Raw genomic sequence first — 20,096 nt, 5'->3', positions numbered from 1 at the left:
GATATTTAAAGGTATTTGTAAAATGTGAGGGAAAGATAAGTATAAAATTGTGAGTTCACTAGCGACACCTGGTGATGTAGTTTTACCGCAGGAGCATTTCTTTGTTATATAAGCATTTTGAAAATAAATTATAATATATAGAATGGCTCTTTTTATCAATATAGGATTTTTTTTTTTTTTTTGCTAAATACAAAGTCCATAATATAATAAAACTATTATTTATTTTATCATCTATTCATTTAAATATTTCTTTACACTCCTATTAAACTTTTGAAATGTATTATTTCCATAATTTTTTCTTCATTAAAAAAAAAAACAAAAACTTTTTTGCTAAATACGAAGTTCATAATTTAATAAAAGTATAATTTATTTATTTAATCTATTTATTTAAATATTTCTTTACACTACTATTCATTCTTTGGAAGGTATTATTTCCATATTTTTTTCTTCAAACATTTAAAATAAATATAAGCAGAAAATCAGCATTTTAAAATTATTTCTGAAGGAACATGTGCCACTGAAGACTTATATATTTATGACATAAAAAAAAATTACATCTAAAATATATATTCATATAGAAAACAGTTATTTTAAATTGCAATAATATTTCACAATATAAATGTATTTAGTTTTTGTTTGGTATTTTTCTTATAACTTTTGAAACAGAACTGCATGCTTGATGAATGCAGTGTCTAATCATTTAAAAACTGGAAAAAAATGAATGAATATAAAAGATTTACTTGTCTACACTCCACATTTTACAATTTTACATTGTAATATAAAATTTTTTGTATATACATATATTTTTTTTTTTGCTAAATACAAAGTTCATAATATAATAAAAGTACTATTTATTATTTATCTATTTATTTAAATATTTCTTTACACTACTATTACATTTTTGAAAAGTATTATTTCCATATTTTTTTCTTCTACATTTAAAAAAAAACACTCCACATTTTACAATTTTACATTGTAATATAAATTTTTATGTATATATTTTTTTTTGCTAAATACAAAGTTCATAATATAATAAAAGTACTATTTATTTATTATTTATCTATTTATTTAAATATTTCTTTACACTCCTATTAAACTTGTGTATATTTCAATAATTTTTCTTTAACGTTTAAAAGAAAAATACTTTAGCCAAAGAAAAAAAACTTTTTTGCTAAATACAAAGTTCATAATTTAATAAAAGTATTACTCATTTAAAAAAAAATGATTTACTTGTCTCCACATTTCACAATTTTATATTGTAATATTACATTTTTGTATCATTTTTTTGCTAAATACAAAGTTCATAATATAATAAAACTATTTATTTAAGTATTTCTTTACACTACTAATAAACTTTTGGAAGGTATTATTTCCATATTTTTTTCTTCAGCATTTAAAAAAAAAAGCAGAAAATCAGCATTTTAGAATGATTTCTGAAGATTCATGTGACACTGAAAACTCTAACTTGAAAATTCAGGTTTGACATAAAAAAATTAATTACATCTATAAATATATCCATATAGAAAACAGTTATTTTAAGTTGCAATATTTCACAATATTAGAAATATAAATGTATTTAGTATTTGTTTAGTATTTTTCTTATAACTTTTGAAACAGAACTGCATGCTTGATGAATGCAGTGTCTAATCATTTAAAAACTAGAAAAAAATGAATGAATACAAAAGATTTACTTGTATACACTCCACATTTTACAATTTTACATTGTAATATAACATTTTTTGTATATATATATATATATTTTTTTTTTTTTTGCTAAATACAAAGTTCATAATATAATAAAAGTACTATTTATTTATTATTTATTGAAATATTTCTTTACACTACTATTACATTTTTGGAAAGTATTATTTCCATATTTTTTTCTTCAACATTTAAAAAAAAGAAAAGCACCCCACATTTTACAATTTTACATTGTAATATTAATTTTTTTGTAATATATTAGTATATAGACATTAAATCTCGATACCTAATAGCCTCGGAAAAGACAAGAGACTTGTGCCTGTAATGTTTTACAGAAAGTTACAGGACAGGAAAGAATGTGATTTGGCATCAAAACACAAATGCCATCACTGCAAAACATTATAAGAACATGTACATGTCCAATTTTACATTTATTCCTTAGAGGAATTCTTTAAAAGACCAGTTGAACAGTCCAAAGCTGAAATTACACGTGGAAACGTAAACAAGGCACAGAACATTATAGATAATATGTTGAACCATATTACACTCACATTCACTGATATTTTTTGAGAATTACAAAACAATAACATAAACAGAAGAAACGTATGCTGAGTCTTCATCAATAAGGCATTATACGGCACGTGAAAAATGCATGTTATATATTGTTTGCACTGAACTGAATTGAATCTGATATATTGAACCCACTGATCTGATAAAACTGAGCTTCATTCTGGATCACGTCCATTCTGCTTTCTTCTTCCGATAATTATAAATAATAACTAAATTAAAGCTGTAGTCACTTCACCATCAATAAGCACTTGTACATTTGTAAGAAAGATCATCATTGGCTGCATTTGTGAGGGAGTAAATTGTCATTGGTCGTTGCTGTGGGTTGAGGGTTCTGATCGGATTCCCATGTGCGTTGTATGATTGGCTGTGGTTTTGAGAGCGTGTGCTGTCATTGGCTGTAGCTGTGTGACGAATGTCCGTGAGTGACGGCCTGGACGGCCTGTTCAGGAACCAGACTGGGGTCTGAGAGGATTGATGTGGAGGTGCTGAGCAGACGGAGAGAACTCAAAACAGCTGGAGAGAAACACAGAGACAAGACATGGTAGAAGTATTACAATAATTACGGTTTTTGATTGGATCAATAGGTTCTGCTGTTATAAAAATGTAGATAAGCATACACTGGTGACTTCCGATTAATTCTGTATTACTGCACAGTTGCTTGGCAACAAATTTTACATGGTGGGAGAATTATTTATTTTAAATAAAAGAAATAAATATTTTCATTCAGCAAGGATACATTAAATTAATCAAAAGTGAAAGTAAAGACATTTATATTACAAAAGATTTGTTTTAGTTCAAATAAATGCTCTTCTTTTAAACTTCATATTCATCAAAGAATACTGAAAAACAAGAAGTATTATAGCTTCCACAAAAATATGAAGCAGCACAACTGTTTTCAACATTAATAATAATCAGAAATGTTTCTTAAGCAGCAGATCAGCATTTTACGGGATTCGTCAGATACTGTAAAATGAAATTCCAGGATTTTCAAGGACTACTTTTTTGATTTTCAAGGACTTCAAACAGAGATCTCACTTATCAAACAATGTCTTATCTTTCCAATTCTAAAAAAGATAGACAGATAAATAACAATATACTAATAAACCACACATTAACAATGGTTTTGCTAAAAGGATTGGGTTTTTTAAGGGATTTGTATTGACTTTTTTTCCCTTTGTTTTGTTTTCATAACTGCACTGCCTTAATGGTTTGATGTTTTCTACAGTTTAATTAAAAAAAAAAAAAAAAAAGATTTGCGTTATTTCCATTCCATTCCATATTTCCATTCCAAATATAACATCCAACACAAATTTAAGAACATATTGGTAAGATAACCGGTTTACTGCTAACTAATGATCGAGTTTGTAGCTTAATTCACTATATTTGAAATAATTTGAGTACTGCAGTTCAGTTGGTGACAGTTCAACAGGAAATCAGTTGAAAAGCATCCAGTCATCACATACCACTGGAGCGAATGCTCAATTTATCATCATATATTGTAATAACTATTTGAGAAATTACTGTTCTATCTGATTGTATTAGTTTACTATGGCATCCTGTTGGAGAGGAATTATAGCTGGTAAAGTGGATTTACTTATTATTGAGTTAAGGAAAGTGATCATGAGCATTGTAATGTTACAAAAACTAAACACTTATTTCATAGATATACCTTTCAATAATTTAAGCAATAATTTAATTTAAGATCACGTGACACTGAAGACAAGTTTTTACAATATTTACATATTCAAACAAAAAACACTTACTTTAAATTGCAATAATATTTCAGAATATTATTTATAACTATTACATATAGTTTTTTACTGTATTATCGATCAAATAAATGCAGCCTTAATGGGCAAGAGACTTCTTGTATCATCTTATCACACAAAAAACAAGAAAGCAGGGAGTGATAAATATGCCAGGACATAGAAAAGTGGTTTGTTCAGAAAGGCAGTAAATTATTCTAAAGTCTGAGGGAAGGAAGTGTGAAAGCCAAACAGGAAGTAGTGTTATATAAAGGTGCTAGTCACTCACTGGGTCTGAGCGTGGGCAGAGAGCAGTGCTGGTCCAGCCAGGACAGAGTGCTGCGACACAGATCATCAACACTGGCTGTGGACACCATCCCGTTAAATGACTCGAACAGCGGCTCGATGATGATGCTGAACTATGACAACGGCTGCAGTTCAGGAAAATATGAAGATGTGGGGGATTTACATCTTTACAGAATTAATTATGCTAAAAGGATGCTGGTCTTTGCAAAAACACAGGCAAAAACATAGTTCTGGTCATGCATTTTGCTTTCATAAAATGTCTTCTTTCACACAAGTGGAAAGAAAACATCCAAAACACACATTTAAGCATTTATTTTATAACACTTCATGTACTTACATCCAAAACTTTAGTTTTACACCAAACCTCACTGAGGCGTTTGTTCAAAAATTATTCACACTGATTTTATACAACATTTTATTCCTAAAAACATGGTGAAAATGTATTTTTCTGACTGCTGACAGTATTTTCTTACACTCTACTTTTTTATTTATAGAGTGATAAAAAATATCCAAAATCCTTTTGACTGTAATTTGACAAAATCAAACAAGAATTTTGAACCTGACATCCAATATTCACATTTCTATTCTGGAAACAGATGCAAATTAGTGCATAATTAATGCATGTTAATTACAATTAAATGAAAATATATTATAGTTTTTTATACTAAATGCGATTAGTTGAACTTAAGAGTGATTTATATCTTTATATGTAATTTCATAATTACTGTACTTCTACTTTAAATATATATTTTAAGTGTTCTGCCAAATGTACTGACAAGCATTTATGGTAAACTAAATTATACTTCAATGTCAATGTTCTACTGAAATTATTACAATATTTATTAATTTTAATAAATTAGCTTTTAATTGTACATTTTAATTGTATAGTTTTTTCATGCACTGATCAATTTTAGTAATTTTGCTTTTATAAAATGTCTTCTTTCACACAAGTGTAAAGAAAACATCCAAAGTACATTTAAGCATTTATTTTATAACACTTCATCTACTTGCATCCAAAACTTTAGTTTCACAACTTCACTGAGGCGTTGGTTCATAAATTATTCACACTGATTTTATACAACATTTTATTCCTAAAAACATGGTGAAAATGTATTCTTCTGACTGTTGACAGTATTTTCTTACACTCCATTTTCTATTTATGGAGTGATAAAAAATATCCAAAATCCCTTTGACTGTAATCTGTCAAAATTAAACAAGAATTTTGAACCTGACATCCAATATTCAGATTTCTATTCTGGAAATAGACGAAAATTAGTGCATACTTAATTAGCCTCATTTGAATATTTAAACTTAACATTTAAAAAACTTTTTTTAATCAACCGCAGAAATACGGTGATATCTGTTAGTTCATTCTTTTACCCTGTTCACCTGGGTTTCTTAACCAAATAAGACTTTCTCTGCTATTCAGCAGTTTTATTTCAGATTTGAAACCGCTTTAAAGGATACGATCCAGAACTTCCAGTTCTGCAGCGTTTGAGCTCTCACATACTCTCTGAACTTCTCCCTCATGTGGTCGAATCGCTGTCGTGTTATTGGGACGCCTGTAGCCGGAAGCTGCTGCTGACATGCACTGTGTACACACAGTTCAGATAAAATTACTCTAACACATTAATGTTAATGTCTTTCATAACTATATTCATCACATTATAAAACAGCTCAAACACACTTACTTGATGGCGGTGTTGAGCATGAGGATCTCGTCTCTGAGTCTCTGGGCCTCCTCGTGGAGCTGAGCTCTCTCCTGCTGCATCTTACTGATGTACTCCGCCGTCTTCTGCAGCGTCGTGGCCTTACTGATCTGAGACCAGCGGGAATGAGAGTACAGAGTTGGAGGAAGCAAGACTGAAGATATTAAACCAGATGAGACTATAGTAGACGCTGCAGACAATCTGTCGGCATCAATCTTCAGATGAATTTTCCCAGACATATTTAACTAAAGTAACTTAGAAGCTAAAATGCATAGCTTATTCCCTTGTAAAAAAAAAAAAAGTGTACGTATTACGGAAGCAATATACTTTAGTGTGCACTAAATTGAATGGTTTTAGACTCTTAAATGCATGTTATTTACAATGAAATTAAAACATATTATAGTTTAACTTTATACTAAATGCAGTTAGTTGAACTTAAGAGTGCTTTATATATAATTGCATAATTCTACTTTAAAATATATTTAAAAATGCATGTTATTTACAATTAAATTCAAACATATTATAATTTAAATTTATACTAAATGCAATTAGTTGAACTTAAGAGTGCTTTATATGTAATTTCACAATTACTTCTACTTTAAAATATGTATTTAAAGTGTTTTGCCAAATGTACTGACAAGCATTTATGGTAAACTAAAATATACTTTAATGTCATTTTTATTCATATTTATTCATTTTAATAATTTAGCTTTTCATTTTATATTTTCATTTTGAGCTTAAGTTAGTAATTTTATAGTAATATTTTCATATTAATATTTTAAATAAGCTGAATACATTTTTATATTTTTTTGTTTCAATTAGAGTTTAAGTTAGTCATTTTTGTCATTGTTCAAAATTAGTTTGTTTACTTTTTTTTTTTTTTTTATTCAGCTTTACATTCATTTTTATTTAAGTTTTTAGTAATTTTAGTACTTCACCGTCAACTTATAATATTTCAGTTAGTCACCATGGAAACTTTAAATATTTATTAAATTTAAATATATATTAAAAATATATTTAATAGTCAACACATCAATTAAAGTGTACTTTAAAGCAAAACTTTTAATTTGACATATTTACAAAGTGCACTTTTAAAAGTCTGCGTAAGTGTGTTAAGAAACAGTCATGAAAGTGTCTCTCTAAGTACACTTGAGTGATATTTTATTTCATTATTATTATATTATCTGCACGAGTGTTACCTTTATGCTCGGCTGTGAGCTGAGAGTCGTCACCAGACTGTGTAACGTGTCAAAGCCGAGCTTGATGTTGAACCGTCTCTTCTGCTCTGCAGAAATGTGTGTGATCCGTCGTGTATCTGTCTGTAAGACAAGACAACATTAGAAACACAAACTGTGGGGTTATAAAATAAATGAGTCTGGAGGATGGATTTGTGTTTTTACTCTTGTGGACTCCATCTTGGCTTGTCCAGGCAACGACTCTGGGCTTTTCTCCGGTTGATTCGTAGGTGACGTGTGTCCCATGTTTCCTGAAAAGCTAACTAAAAGTGCATTTCAAAATGAGACATTTCATTACTTTTGAATTAAGAGTTTTTATGCGTGACATTATATAGTTGTAAATGTAAATATACTGTAACTGTAATTTGGTGAAAATGTAATCACCCTCAGGACATCTACAAGATGAGTTTGTTTCTTCGTTAGATTTAGAGAAATGAATCATTCCATCAATTGCTCACCGATGCTCTGCAGCTGACAAAAACATCACAATAATCCACACCACTCCAGTCTATCAATTAATGTCTTGTGAAGCCAAAAGCTGTATGTTCGTTTTAAAAGCAAACCATTCCTTGCATGATCATTAATAATGCTTCCTACTGTAAAAAAGTTCATCTCATGTTGTCCTCTCACATCAAAATCCACCTATATATTTATTTAGAGCTGCTTTGGCTTGTAAATGGTACTTGATCTGTGCAGATTTCTCTCCTGATTCAGACCAGATGACATTTTTACTAGAGAAAGGGTCACAAGACATTAATTGATGGACTGGAGTGGTGTGGATTACTTGTTGTAATTGTATTGTAATGTTTTTATCAGCTGTTTGGACTCTCATTCTGACGGCACCCATTCACTGCAGAGGATCCACTGGTGAGCAAGTGAGGTAATGCTAAATTTCTCCAAATCTGTTGTGTAAAGAAACAAACTCATCTACATCTTAGATGGCCTGAGGGTCAGTAAAATCTCAATTTGACATTTTTGAGTAAACTATTCGTATAAAACCACTCAAATCAACACACCTGTTAAACTGGTCCTGTCACTTGCATGCATTTGTACCGGGGAGAGTTTTTCTGTTTTGGGCACGAGAAGCGGCGTTTGTGTGAGCAAAGAGGAGATGGTGCTTCCCTGCAAGGTGCCGCCGTGGCCGTGAGTTGGCTTCTGCGTCTGACAGTGTAACGGTGACAGTGGTGGGACTACAGGAGAGGCCCAGGGGGGATTGTGGGAAATCTGTGATACTCCTCTACTGCTGCTCTTTTGCTGTCATGGAGAATAATCAGGATTTTTAGGAAGTCTGCTCTACTTACTAAGGCTGCATTTATTTGTTAAAAAATACAGTAAAAACAGTAATATTGTGAAAAACTATTACACAAATAGTTGTGTTCTACTGATTTCTTTGATGTCAAAACTGATTTTTCTGCATCATTGCTCCAGTCTCTCGTGTCTAAATGTCTGTTGGTGTGGTTTTATTATTTGCAGTTGTTTTACAGTGTGCTGCAAATATTTTATTTTGCTATGAGAAGAGCTTACCGGAGAGATGGGTGATGATGGTCTGTGGCCTTTTAACCCAGCTGAAGGAGCATCAAAACTCAATGCTGGTTTTCCTATAAAGATTTAAAAAATGTTAAGCAATGCTTTTAAATATCACAGAAAATAATTAATAATGACTAATAATAATAAATATTTTAAATAATAAATATTTTATTATATATATATATATTTTTTTTTTTTTTTTTGCAGAATTGTTTATTTTATTTTAATTTGTCATTTAAATTTTAGTTTGTTTAAAAAAATGTATGCACTACTTCTTTTTTTTTCAGTTTTAGTTTTATTATTTTAGCACTCAAACGGAATATTATTTTATTTAAGTTAGTTGCCAAGGCAACATTTCTAATTTTAGTGTAAATTGTTTTACTTATTGTTTTACTTATTTTTTTAATTCAATGAACAAAAAATATTTTCACATTAATACAGAATATAAAACATGTTAACATCAGGCATTTTACTATTATTTATATACACAATTTTAATGTTTACAAAATTAGAAGTCTTTTATAATTTACATTTTTTATTTTAATTTTTGTTTAATTTCTAGTTATTTAAAGACAAAAGAGATTTTGTCTTTTTGATTAAAATTTTATTATGCGCTTTTGTATTTTTTTTTCTTCTTTTTTTAATTCAGTTTTAGTTTTATTAATTTTAGTACTTCAGCTAAAACTTATTTTATTTCAGTTAGTTGCCAAGGCAGTTAGTTGCCAAGGCAACATTTCTAATTTTAGTTTAAGTTGTTAAGTTGTTTTTAAGTTTTTTTCAGCTTTAAAATGAACAAAAATAATTTTTACATGAATACATGATATAATACATGTTAACATCAGTGTTATTTTGCTATTATTTATATATATAAAATTAAATTATTTCTAAAATTAGAATTAAGTTTGATTTTTATATTTTAAGTTTTCATTTTAATTTCTGTTTAATTTCCAAGCATTTTTCTAAGCGATTATGTCTTTTGGATTACTTTTTAAAAATATGTCTATTTAGCTTTCATTTATTTTTATTTCAGTTTTAGTTTTAATAATTTTAGTGCTTAAACTAAATCTCATTTTATTTCAGTTAGCTGCCAAGGCAACATTTTTCTTTCTTGGTTACGTTTTTTTTTTTAATTATTAATTTTTTTTATATTTAATAACTGAAATACTAAGCAGGAAAAATGACAAAAGAATCAATCATCTACATACGCTCCTGAGATCTGGAAGAGAGCAGATTGGCCAGGCAGCTTGTCTGAGTGGGCGGGGTTGTAGATGAAGTCATCACCCTGGGAACCAATTGGGCTCCTCCTGTCTTTTGTTTGTGCTTCCCCCCGCCAGTGGCCACACCCACCTGTTGCGGCACAGAGAAGCAGTGAGAGACGCCGGGAGAAGGCAGAGACGGGGTTGCCGTCATGGGCTGGTAGCTCAAAGACATGCATGTGGCAGGAGGAAACATCTCAGCCATGCTGGAGTATCCGTGCCCGTGCTGGACGTCCAATGGCAGGACGGTCGTGGCAGAGCCTGTGTGGGTGATGACCGTGGATGTGGCAGTCGCGCAGGTCCGTGATTGGCTGGAGGAATATCTGTGTCTGAGGTAGGCTGACGGGTAATGGCTTTCCTGTGCCATGATACCCGGCATCTCAGTGGCGTGACCGCTAAATGACGTATGCTGACCGTACGGGCCAAGGCCAGACGAGAGGTTCAGAGGGTGGTGGAAGTCACCGATGTATTCTGAGTGACCTTTGAACTTGGGCTCTGAGGTTTCACCACTGGGGTTGAAGGTAATGTCAGGGTTGATGGTCTGGCGAGGATAACTGGGTCCAGGTAGGTTTACAGATGGAGAAGGCTGTGGTAAACTTTCAGCTGAGAGAGGAGGCTAAAAATGAAAACAAATAAAAGTGAACTTATTTGACAAAGGTCAAACACTTTTGGGAAAATGTACTGAATTTATGTGAAATCTTATGAGATAATCTGAAGCATGGCACAGTGTTCAAACATTAAAACGTATAAAATAAAATAAATTAATGATTCTATATTAAATATAATATATGTTATAATATATAATTTTTTCAGTTAATTTTATTTTAAATATTTTTGTTGAAATGCGAACCAACAATGCTATTAATTACAAAATAATATAAGTATTTCATTTTTTTAATTGTATTTATTTAACTTTATTTTTAGTTATTTTATTCTAAACATATTGAGATGTGTTTGTTTGTTTATTTTTGATATCATGTTAGAATCGGGGCTGTTTACATGGCAAACAAGGCCAGCATCATAATCCATAAAAGTTTTAATTATTATATTAAACATTTTAAGTATAGTATAGTATTTACTGTATTGTTAGTTAGTAATTTTATTCCAAGCAAATGTGTACTATGCTATAACCATGGTAATAATATAATATAATAGTATTTATTATTTTGTAATTTTATTGTAAGCAAGATTAAATGTGTACTATGCTTATAACTATGTTTATATTATGGTAATAATTCTAATATAATATAATATAATATAATATAATAGTATTTATTTTATTGATTTTATTGTAAGCAAGTTTAAATGTGTACCAAGCTTAAAACCATGGTAATAATTATAATATAATAATTATAATAATAATATAATATAATATAATATAATATAATATAATATAATATAATATAATATAATATAATATAATATAATATAATATAATATAACATAATATAATATAATACTTATTATAATAATAATTATAACAAATATAATATAATATTATTTTATTGTTATTTAGTAATTTTATTGTAAGCAAGTTGAAATGTGTACTATGCTTACATCCATGGTAGTAATTATAATATAATATAATATAATATAATATAATATAATATAATATAATAATATTTATTTTATTGTTATTTAGTAATTTTATTGTAAGCAAGTAAAAAACTAAGGAGATCAAATTTGTATGCATATGTATCTAAATATTACAATATCAATTAAAATACATTTTAATATAATAATAGATATTATTAATGGCAGGCGGGGGAATCGTTTGAGAAAACAGTCATGTTTACATACAATTACACACTTTTTTAACCATGAATGAGTGTTGTACCTGTGTTAGCAGAGATTCTGTGTTTATCATCTGACTGGTGACGGCAGAGGAAGGAGTTGAAGGAAACGCCCCGCTAGATGAACTCTCAAAGAAGCTGCAGTCTGAATAACCCACATGCTCCATCGGCTGCCCGCGGAAACTCATGAAAATGTCTAGAAAGCCATGAGCATGAGGTTAATTCTTCACAAGTAGGTGAGCATGACTCACATTTATCTTCAGAGATACCCTGAAAATTCCCACACGTCAACTGTGAATCGACGAATCTAGTCTCCACTACAAGCAAGCGTCCATGCAGCATAGTTTAGTCTCTCACAGTATCTAAACTATTCCTCTAGACCTGCCAAACTCACATGCAACCAATCAGAGTGCCTTCTAGGATGATACGTGCTTCATGTGACTATTAAATACTAGACCGCAATGTTTCACACAGCCATATGCACTCTTCAGCAGAGTGAATTTATATTATCATAAGAACACTTACCACTGTGATGCTACTGAGCAGAATATATAAAGCTATAAAGCTATATAAAGTTAATCTCTACCATACTGATCCAGTAAGAAGAGCATGGAAGCACATCTTCGCACAAAGCTCGTGGAGTCTGTGTTTATATTTGTGAGAAAGCTGGCAGCACCACAATGAAATGAGACAGACAGCGTGTCCAGAGCCTCGTGAGTCCTGCCAGCTGACCACCGCAAACACTGCCAGGGACATGACAGTCATATGCTGGTGCACAAGTCCATTACATACACCCTGATAGTGCTATTCCAAATGTCCACATGTGTTTTGTTGAGCATCATATTTGATACATTAGGCTTTTATGGCTCACATAACATGATACAATGAGAATATGAAGGAAAAACAGCTTAATTTTATTCAGAGGCCCAAAAGTGGTGCGTGTAATGTAAATTAATGAGAACAGTATAACAGATAATTACATAAAATGTTATACAGTTGAAAAATTTTACCAAAATAAGAGGGATCAAACAAAAGGCATGTTATTTTTTATTTTGTACTGACCTGAATAAGATATTTCACATAAAAGATGTTTACATATAGTCCGCAAGAGAAAATAATAGTTAAATTTATAAAATTGACCACTTTCTAAAGTTTACATACACTTGATTCTTACTGTGTTGTTACCTGAAGGATCCACAGCTGTGTTATTTTGTTTAGTGACAGTTGTTCATGCGTCCCTAATTCCTTTTTCTCTTTAGAAAAATCCTTTAGGTCCTACAAATTCTTTGGTTTTTCAGCATTTTTGTGTATTTGAACCCTTTCCAACAATGACTGTATAATTTTAAGATTCATCTTTTCACACTGAGGACAACTGAAGGACTCGCATGCAACTACTACACAAGGTTAGTTAACTGCTCATTGATGCTTCAGAAGGAAAAATGATGCATTAAGAGCTGGGCGGTGAAAATTTTTGAACAGAATGATGATGTTTACTTTTTTTTTTTTTAATTTTGGCTGAAAATCATATTTCTTTCATTTAGTGCTACCCTTCAGAAGCTACAGAAGATACATACATGTTTTCCAGAAGACAAAATAAGTTAAAATTACCCGGTTCTTCAAAATTCCAAAATTTTTGACCCTCGGTTCTTAAAGGAGAAGTCCACTTCCAAAACAACAATTTACAAATAATTTACTCACCCCCTTGTCATCCAAGATGTTCATGTCTTTCTGTCTTCAGTCGTAAAGAAATTATGGTTTTTGAGGAAAACATTTCAGGATTTTTCAGGACTTCAATTGTGCCCTCGATTTTGAACTTCCGAAATGTAGTTTAAATGCAGCTTCAAAGGGCTCTAAATGATCCCAGCCGAGGAAGAAGGGTCTTATCTAGCGAAACGATCAGTCATCTTTTTTAATAAAAATAAATTTTTTATACTTTTTAAGCACAAAAGCTCGTGTAGCACAGGTTCTAGCATGCGTGTTCACTACATAATATTGAATCATGTCAAAAGGTCACGCGGAACGTAGGCGGAACTACAGACCCAGTGTTTGCGCGAACGCGCAAAGACTAAGAAAGTGCAAGTAAGTCAAACGCTGTTTACAATCAAAAAGGTACAATGTGTCGGACGATTCTGAAGTTGTAGGAGAAAATAAGATGGAGTTTTTCGCCATACTCTACCTTTTTTAGCCGGAGTACAAAGACGCTGAACTTAGACGTGATTCGTAGTAGTGATGGGAAGTTCAGATGATTTTACCGACTCTGACCTTTGAGTCTTGTTTAACAAAATGAACGAATCTTTTTTCGAGTCATTTCATTAATTTTAGCTAAATCAATGTCACATGACAGCCCCATAAAATGAACGAACGAACTCGAAACACCTGAAGACTCGAAACAGTTGAACTAATTTCAGTACAGAACCTAATAGGATGTTGCGCATGCACGACTGAACGAATCACTCCCCGAGACTATTTATGTACTCGTTCTTCGCGAGTCACATTAAAGATTCGTTCAAAATGAACGAATCGTTCAAGAACGACCTGTGGACGCGCATCCGAGAGCCTGTGCTACGCAAGCTTTTGTGAAAAGTATACAAATTTTTATTTTTCAAAAAAAATGACAGATTGTTTCGCTAGATAAGACCCTTCTTCCTCGTCTGGGATCGTTCAGAGTCCTTTGAAGCTGCCTCTAAACTACATTTCGGAAGTTCAAAATTGGGGGCACAATTGAAGTCCAGTATATGAAGAAAAACCCAGAAATGTTTTCCTCAAAAACCATAATTTCTTTACGACTGAAGACAGAAAGACATGAACATCTTGGATGACAAGGGGGTGAGTAAATTATTTGTAAATTGTTGTTTTGGAAGTGGACTTCTCCTTTAATGCATTGTTTTTTCTTCTGGAGCATCAGTGAGCGTTTGAACCTTCTGTAATAGTTGCATACGAGTCCCTCAGTTGTCCTCAGTGTGAAAAGACGGATCTCAAAATCATACAGTCATTGTTGGAAAGGATTCAAATACACAAAAATGCTGAAAAACCAAAGAATTTGCAGAACTAGAAAGATTTTTCTGAAGAACAGCAGGCAGTTTTTATAAATTCAACTATTATTTTCTCTTGTGGACTATATGTAAATGGCTTTTATGTGAAATATTGTATTCAGGTCAGTACTAAATAAAAAATAACATGCGTTTTGTATGATCCCTCTTATTTTGGTAAAATAATTACCATTTTGCAGATTCTGCAAGGTGTATGTACACTTTTGACCTCAACTGTAAATATCAGTCGTCATTATATATCTACAATAATATGTCTATGTCTAATTATTCTTACATTTATGTTATAATATAAAAATCAGTAAAGATTTTGCAGTAAAGACAAGATAGACTGGAACATGAATGGAGGGAACTGAATGAGTGAACGGTGCTGCTGTCCTAAAGTAAACTCAACCCTACAAATGACTCACTATTCAGGGCTGATCACATCCTGTCTGACTTCCACTCTTCAGTCACTGACTCTTTACCCTTTAAATGACCCTGACACAGATGAGGAAATGTCCTTAGAGGGAAATTTTATATTAATTATATTAATGACTATATTTAATTTAAATTATCAATTAATATTAAATAATTAAATTACATCTAAATTATATTTATTATTAACAATTCAAACTACAGATGAAACTTTTTTATTAATATGAATCATTGTGTTAATATTGAAAAAATAGGAAAATGACTATTTAAATGTTAATGACTATTTATATTTGAATTATACTTTTATTAACATTCAAACTACAGATACTAAATAAATCTATTAATATTACAAATTAATTGCATCGTTTTTTTGGTTTTTTTTACACCAATTCATTTTGTTAATGACTATTTTTTATTTAAATTATATTTTTATATTATATTTTTAATTAGCATTCCAACTACAGCAGGAAGGTGTAAATGCATTTCATATTGCACTTTTTTATAATAAAGTGCGTCTGAGGCTCCAGGACCAGGGTGCAGAGCGGCACACAGCATATAAAACCATTTAGTTAGAGTTATAAAGCGGAGCAATGCCAGTATAATAAAGATGTATAATAAAAAGTGAATCGAAGAGTTCAATAAACTCACCTGGTATGTCCATCAGGTCATCCAAATTGGGCTGTAATGGTGTCAAGCCGGGCTGGATCATGTCAGCATTACTGGTGTACGCTGAGACGACAGGATTGAAAGGGACTGTAAGGATGTGTGGGTTTAACCCTGCTCTGTTTGGAGAATTTATTCTTTTAAAGTTCCTTGTTTCAGGGTGTGGCATCCTTCCTGAATATAATGTTATAAACTTATGTAACTAAATTCTCCATCTCTAAAATCATGTCTCATTTATGAAATCCAAAATTAAAACACTTTAACGCAATGACTTACTTTTTTCTAAGAAAATTAAAATAAGATCATATTTTTATATGGTTATATGATTATATGTTTTTCATAAAATGAATGCAGATAATGACCAGGTGCTTTAAGGCTCCAAAAATGGCAAAAACCATAAAAGTAGTCTATAATCCTTGTTTGCTTGAGCATATTTCAAAATTGGCACAATATGATTAATTACAAGTCATGCACCAATAACTACTATCATCAGTGATGTCCAGCCTGGTACTTTGTGCATCTTAATGAGCAAATACTAATTTTCTGGGTCTGGAATCACATGAAGGTGAGTAAATCATTTTTGGATGAATCATCCTTCTGTGGACTCACTGTTTTGGCGGTCTCCACTCCAGGGACTGGGTTTCTGGGTCATGGTGAACAGCGTGTCAGAAATGTCTGACAGGAAGCAATCCAAGTCAAACATGTGCACTTCCTCCGATGCCGCCTCGGGCTCTGGATAGATCTGACTGGTCCATTTCTCCAGCCCTGTCCTGCTGATAGGACTCTGTGGAGAACGGCATTGAGACGCATGATTAGAGGAAATATTGAGGTCTGGACGACACTCATACTCAACTTTAATACTTAATGTAAGAGGTTTGGTCTCACCAGTAACACTAAATAGTAAAATGAAGTAGTAATATGATGCTTTCATTAACAAACATCACCCAAAAAAAAAGGTTCCTACATCTATATATGACTACAAGGCAGACCATGTTCACAACCACAAGCAAGAACTATTTATGTAACATTAAACTGAAGCTCAGACCATTTCCTCCAAAGGCAATTGCATTTATATTTTAAAATCGCTAGATGCAGCAAAGGCTTGTTCAAGCACAAAACAATCTGTCCAATACAAATAAGCCATTTTCAGTTGGAAGATTTAAGGAAATGTATTGAAAATCCTGTTGAGAAAAAAAGCCTTCCTGTTTACACACACACATACTGAGCAAGACACAAGAAGAAATACAAGATACAGATAATACATTTTTAAATACGAAAACAGATTTGCAAACCATTGTATGAAAAAGGCAAAGGGCTTGTTTTTTTCCCATTGAGATATCTTTGATTAACCAAACAGCTAATTGGGTTTTGTAAAGAACGAATATAAATTACAATTTTTGTACAATTTACACAAAAAACAAGAATATTTTTTTATTCATGTGCCCTTGTAATCTTTACTCGAGTAGAATCCAAATATATATATTAAATATAAACATTTCTCATTTCTGTTTAGCTTAACTTGAAGTAAAAAATAACTAAAAATAAAAATAAAAATAAAAACTAAAACTCAATTAAAAACTAAACAGCTAACTGTTTTTTGTAAAGAACGAAAATAATAAAAAATGTTCAGAGGGATCACAGCACAACAAATGTAATGTCACAGTCAAGCAAAACTGCCAAGAAAATAAAAAAGAATAATTATAGCAATAATAATAACAATAATAATAATAATTAATAAAAATATATAAATTATAAAAACAGCATAAAATAATAAAATGAATAAATTAGTAAATTAAAACTGTACAAGGGAGCCAATAATTTCTGTGTTCAGTTAATACCATGAAATCAATATTGATATTTTTTAATGTAATATTGCATGTTTATTATAAATGATTTATCCATGCATATCATATTTTTTAAATTCATGTGCCCTCACAATCTTTACTCGAGTACAATCGAGTACAATCCCGCACCTCCAACAGAAAACTAAAACCACAAAACATTTTCATTAATTAGTTGAAATAATATGAATGCCAACTAAAAAAAAAAATTAAAAAACAATTTTAGCTAATAATCAAGGCAACATTTTTCATTTCTGTTTAGTTCTGTTAAAGTAAAAAAAAAAATTAAATTAAATTAAAAAAAAAAAAAAACCTAAAAAAAACTAAAACCTAATTAAAAACTATACAGACATTTAAAAAATATATATAAAAATAAAAAATAAATAAAATAAAATGACTAAAACTGACCATGCTCCAATAATCCAATTAATTTCCAATGGACAAAATCAACCATTTCGAGCAGCCATTTCACATTTTGATGAAAGATTTCTTTCCCTTGGAAGGTTTGACTTTAACACAAATTCACAAAACAGTTACACACACGAAACACTCCGATTTGATATTCTACTCACGGCTTTTATTGGAAAAATCCCAAATGCATCTGTTATACCTAGAGAGAGCTGCAGTCTTGCTGATTTTGCCACTCTGCAAGGACTGAAGCTCGGCGCGGGCCGCATATTTATAGGAAGACCCACAATCAAGACAGCAGCGACGATGATTACGTCTTTCCTGAAAACTACCTACGTTCTGTTTTCCACTGTCTTTTTTTCTTACGCACAAAGGTGGCAAATTATAGTATTGGTGCTAGAGCGTGTTTGTGAGCAGAAATGATGTGTGTGTACGTGGGCCTCGGTGCTTACGTGTGAGGTCTTAACGACAGCAGTTTAACGCAAATGTGTAAAAGACAGGAACCCCCTGCCCGATCCCATTATGTTTTCATTTCTCCATCTTTTTTTTCCTCAGGTTTCTCCGTATCATTGAAGGCAAGCGGCTCTTTTGTTCCTGACCCAGTTCCCGCTGTCACACTCACGTGTGGAGGACGAGAGCAAACTCACTGCCTCCTACTGGCACACTGACACACTGCGCCTCAGCACCAGGGCAAACTGGGACATGCCGTCCTATCTGTAGATATGACTTGGGTCCCTGCTTCAAAGTGCATCTGTGGGATTTTTTTCACCTGTTTTGTTCAAGCAGGTGAAAATAGTGTATCTGATCACTTAGTAAACTAACAGCACAGCCGTCTGGAGTAGAGCTGTAATCAGGCCTTAAAAGTTAGGCCCGACAGTGCCCGAGCCTGACAAGTACGTTTTGACTGACAGCTTTTTAAAAGCCCGAACCCGTTTACAGCCCGACGTTATTCAAATGTGCGCAAGCACACAGCTCTTTTGCCTTTTGTCAAGAATGAGTAATTTATACATGTTTTAACATAATTTATTCATGACTAACTTAGGCTATAGGCCACTTGGAAGTTGGAACAAATATATAAAATAAGGCCTTTTTCTAATATCGTAACATCTCAGCACTCTAAATAGGCCTAGGCATACACTAGGCCAACGCGCCAATAAAAATTAGTCTTTCTTAACAAATTAAATTAAGATAAATTCTAAATTAAGATTTGCTTCGCCACTTCTCTCCACAATCCGGCCTCAATGCGACGGTGAATAGCAGCTGAAATTTAATAAAAGAATAATGCCAACATTAGCCTATATACTCTGTCTACATTATGCATTTAAGACTCAATTAATATTTAGTTATAATATGAAAAACCTTTACTCACCAAGATTAAGCTACATGTTTTTGTGTTGGAAATTTATTGAATCCACGGTAGATGGCTTTAGCGCGGTCCTGCGCTCACTGATGGTGCGTCCAGCAGCACTGAACACCTTTTCACTGCTGCTGGCCGGGATGCATAGTACTGATCTGACTAATTTTGCAAGTTTTGCCAAAACGTAATCGCCAGAGGCAAGCCTCTGTTTCACTTCCTCAACATCCATTTTCGCATCTTTCTAGCGCTAATCGAAAGGCATCACAGGACTGCTCATTTACCGCACAAGCCGGGGCGCAAGCCCGTGCCCGGCCCGAGCCCGTATAAAATGATATTAATTAAGCCCAAAACCGACAGGACCCGACAGGACCCGACGGGCAAAGATCTTCAGCTCTAGTCTGGAGCACAAATGGTCAAATCATTTCTACCACTGAATAAAAAAAAAAATTATTGCTTTTTTCTCAGAATTGCATGACACAACCTCGCAAATCCAATGTTTTTTTTCTCAGAATTGCAAGATA

The 20,096-nt window shown here is 32.0% G+C and overlaps 1 protein-coding gene across 1 annotated transcript in view; it reads right to left on the bottom strand.

The window, feature by feature from the left end:
- Positions 1–1,836: 1,836 nt before the first annotated feature.
- LOC127165215 (carbohydrate-responsive element-binding protein) overlaps positions 1,837–20,096 on the bottom strand; it is a 30,395-nt gene continuing 12,135 nt past the window's right edge. The window contains exons 6-17 of the mRNA XM_051109587.1: positions 16,579–16,753; positions 15,955–16,035; positions 11,887–12,038; positions 9,999–10,665; positions 8,791–8,864; positions 8,283–8,520; positions 7,432–7,529; positions 7,231–7,350; positions 6,014–6,141; positions 5,790–5,913; positions 4,306–4,435; positions 1,837–2,784 (exon numbers count right to left, since the gene is read on the bottom strand). Of these exons, the coding sequence (XP_050965544.1) occupies positions 2,660–2,784; positions 4,306–4,435; positions 5,790–5,913; positions 6,014–6,141; positions 7,231–7,350; positions 7,432–7,529; positions 8,283–8,520; positions 8,791–8,864; positions 9,999–10,665; positions 11,887–12,038; positions 15,955–16,035; positions 16,579–16,753 (2,112 nt within the window). The 3' untranslated portion in view covers positions 1,837–2,659. The remainder of the gene's footprint in view (positions 2,785–4,305; positions 4,436–5,789; positions 5,914–6,013; positions 6,142–7,230; positions 7,351–7,431; positions 7,530–8,282; positions 8,521–8,790; positions 8,865–9,998; positions 10,666–11,886; positions 12,039–15,954; positions 16,036–16,578; positions 16,754–20,096) is intronic.

Source organism: Labeo rohita, chromosome 5 (assembly GCF_022985175.1).
Source record: "Labeo rohita strain BAU-BD-2019 chromosome 5, IGBB_LRoh.1.0, whole genome shotgun sequence".
Lineage (NCBI taxonomy): Eukaryota > Metazoa > Chordata > Actinopteri > Cypriniformes > Cyprinidae > Labeo > Labeo rohita.
This window is presented reverse-complemented; position numbering and strand designations above follow the sequence as displayed.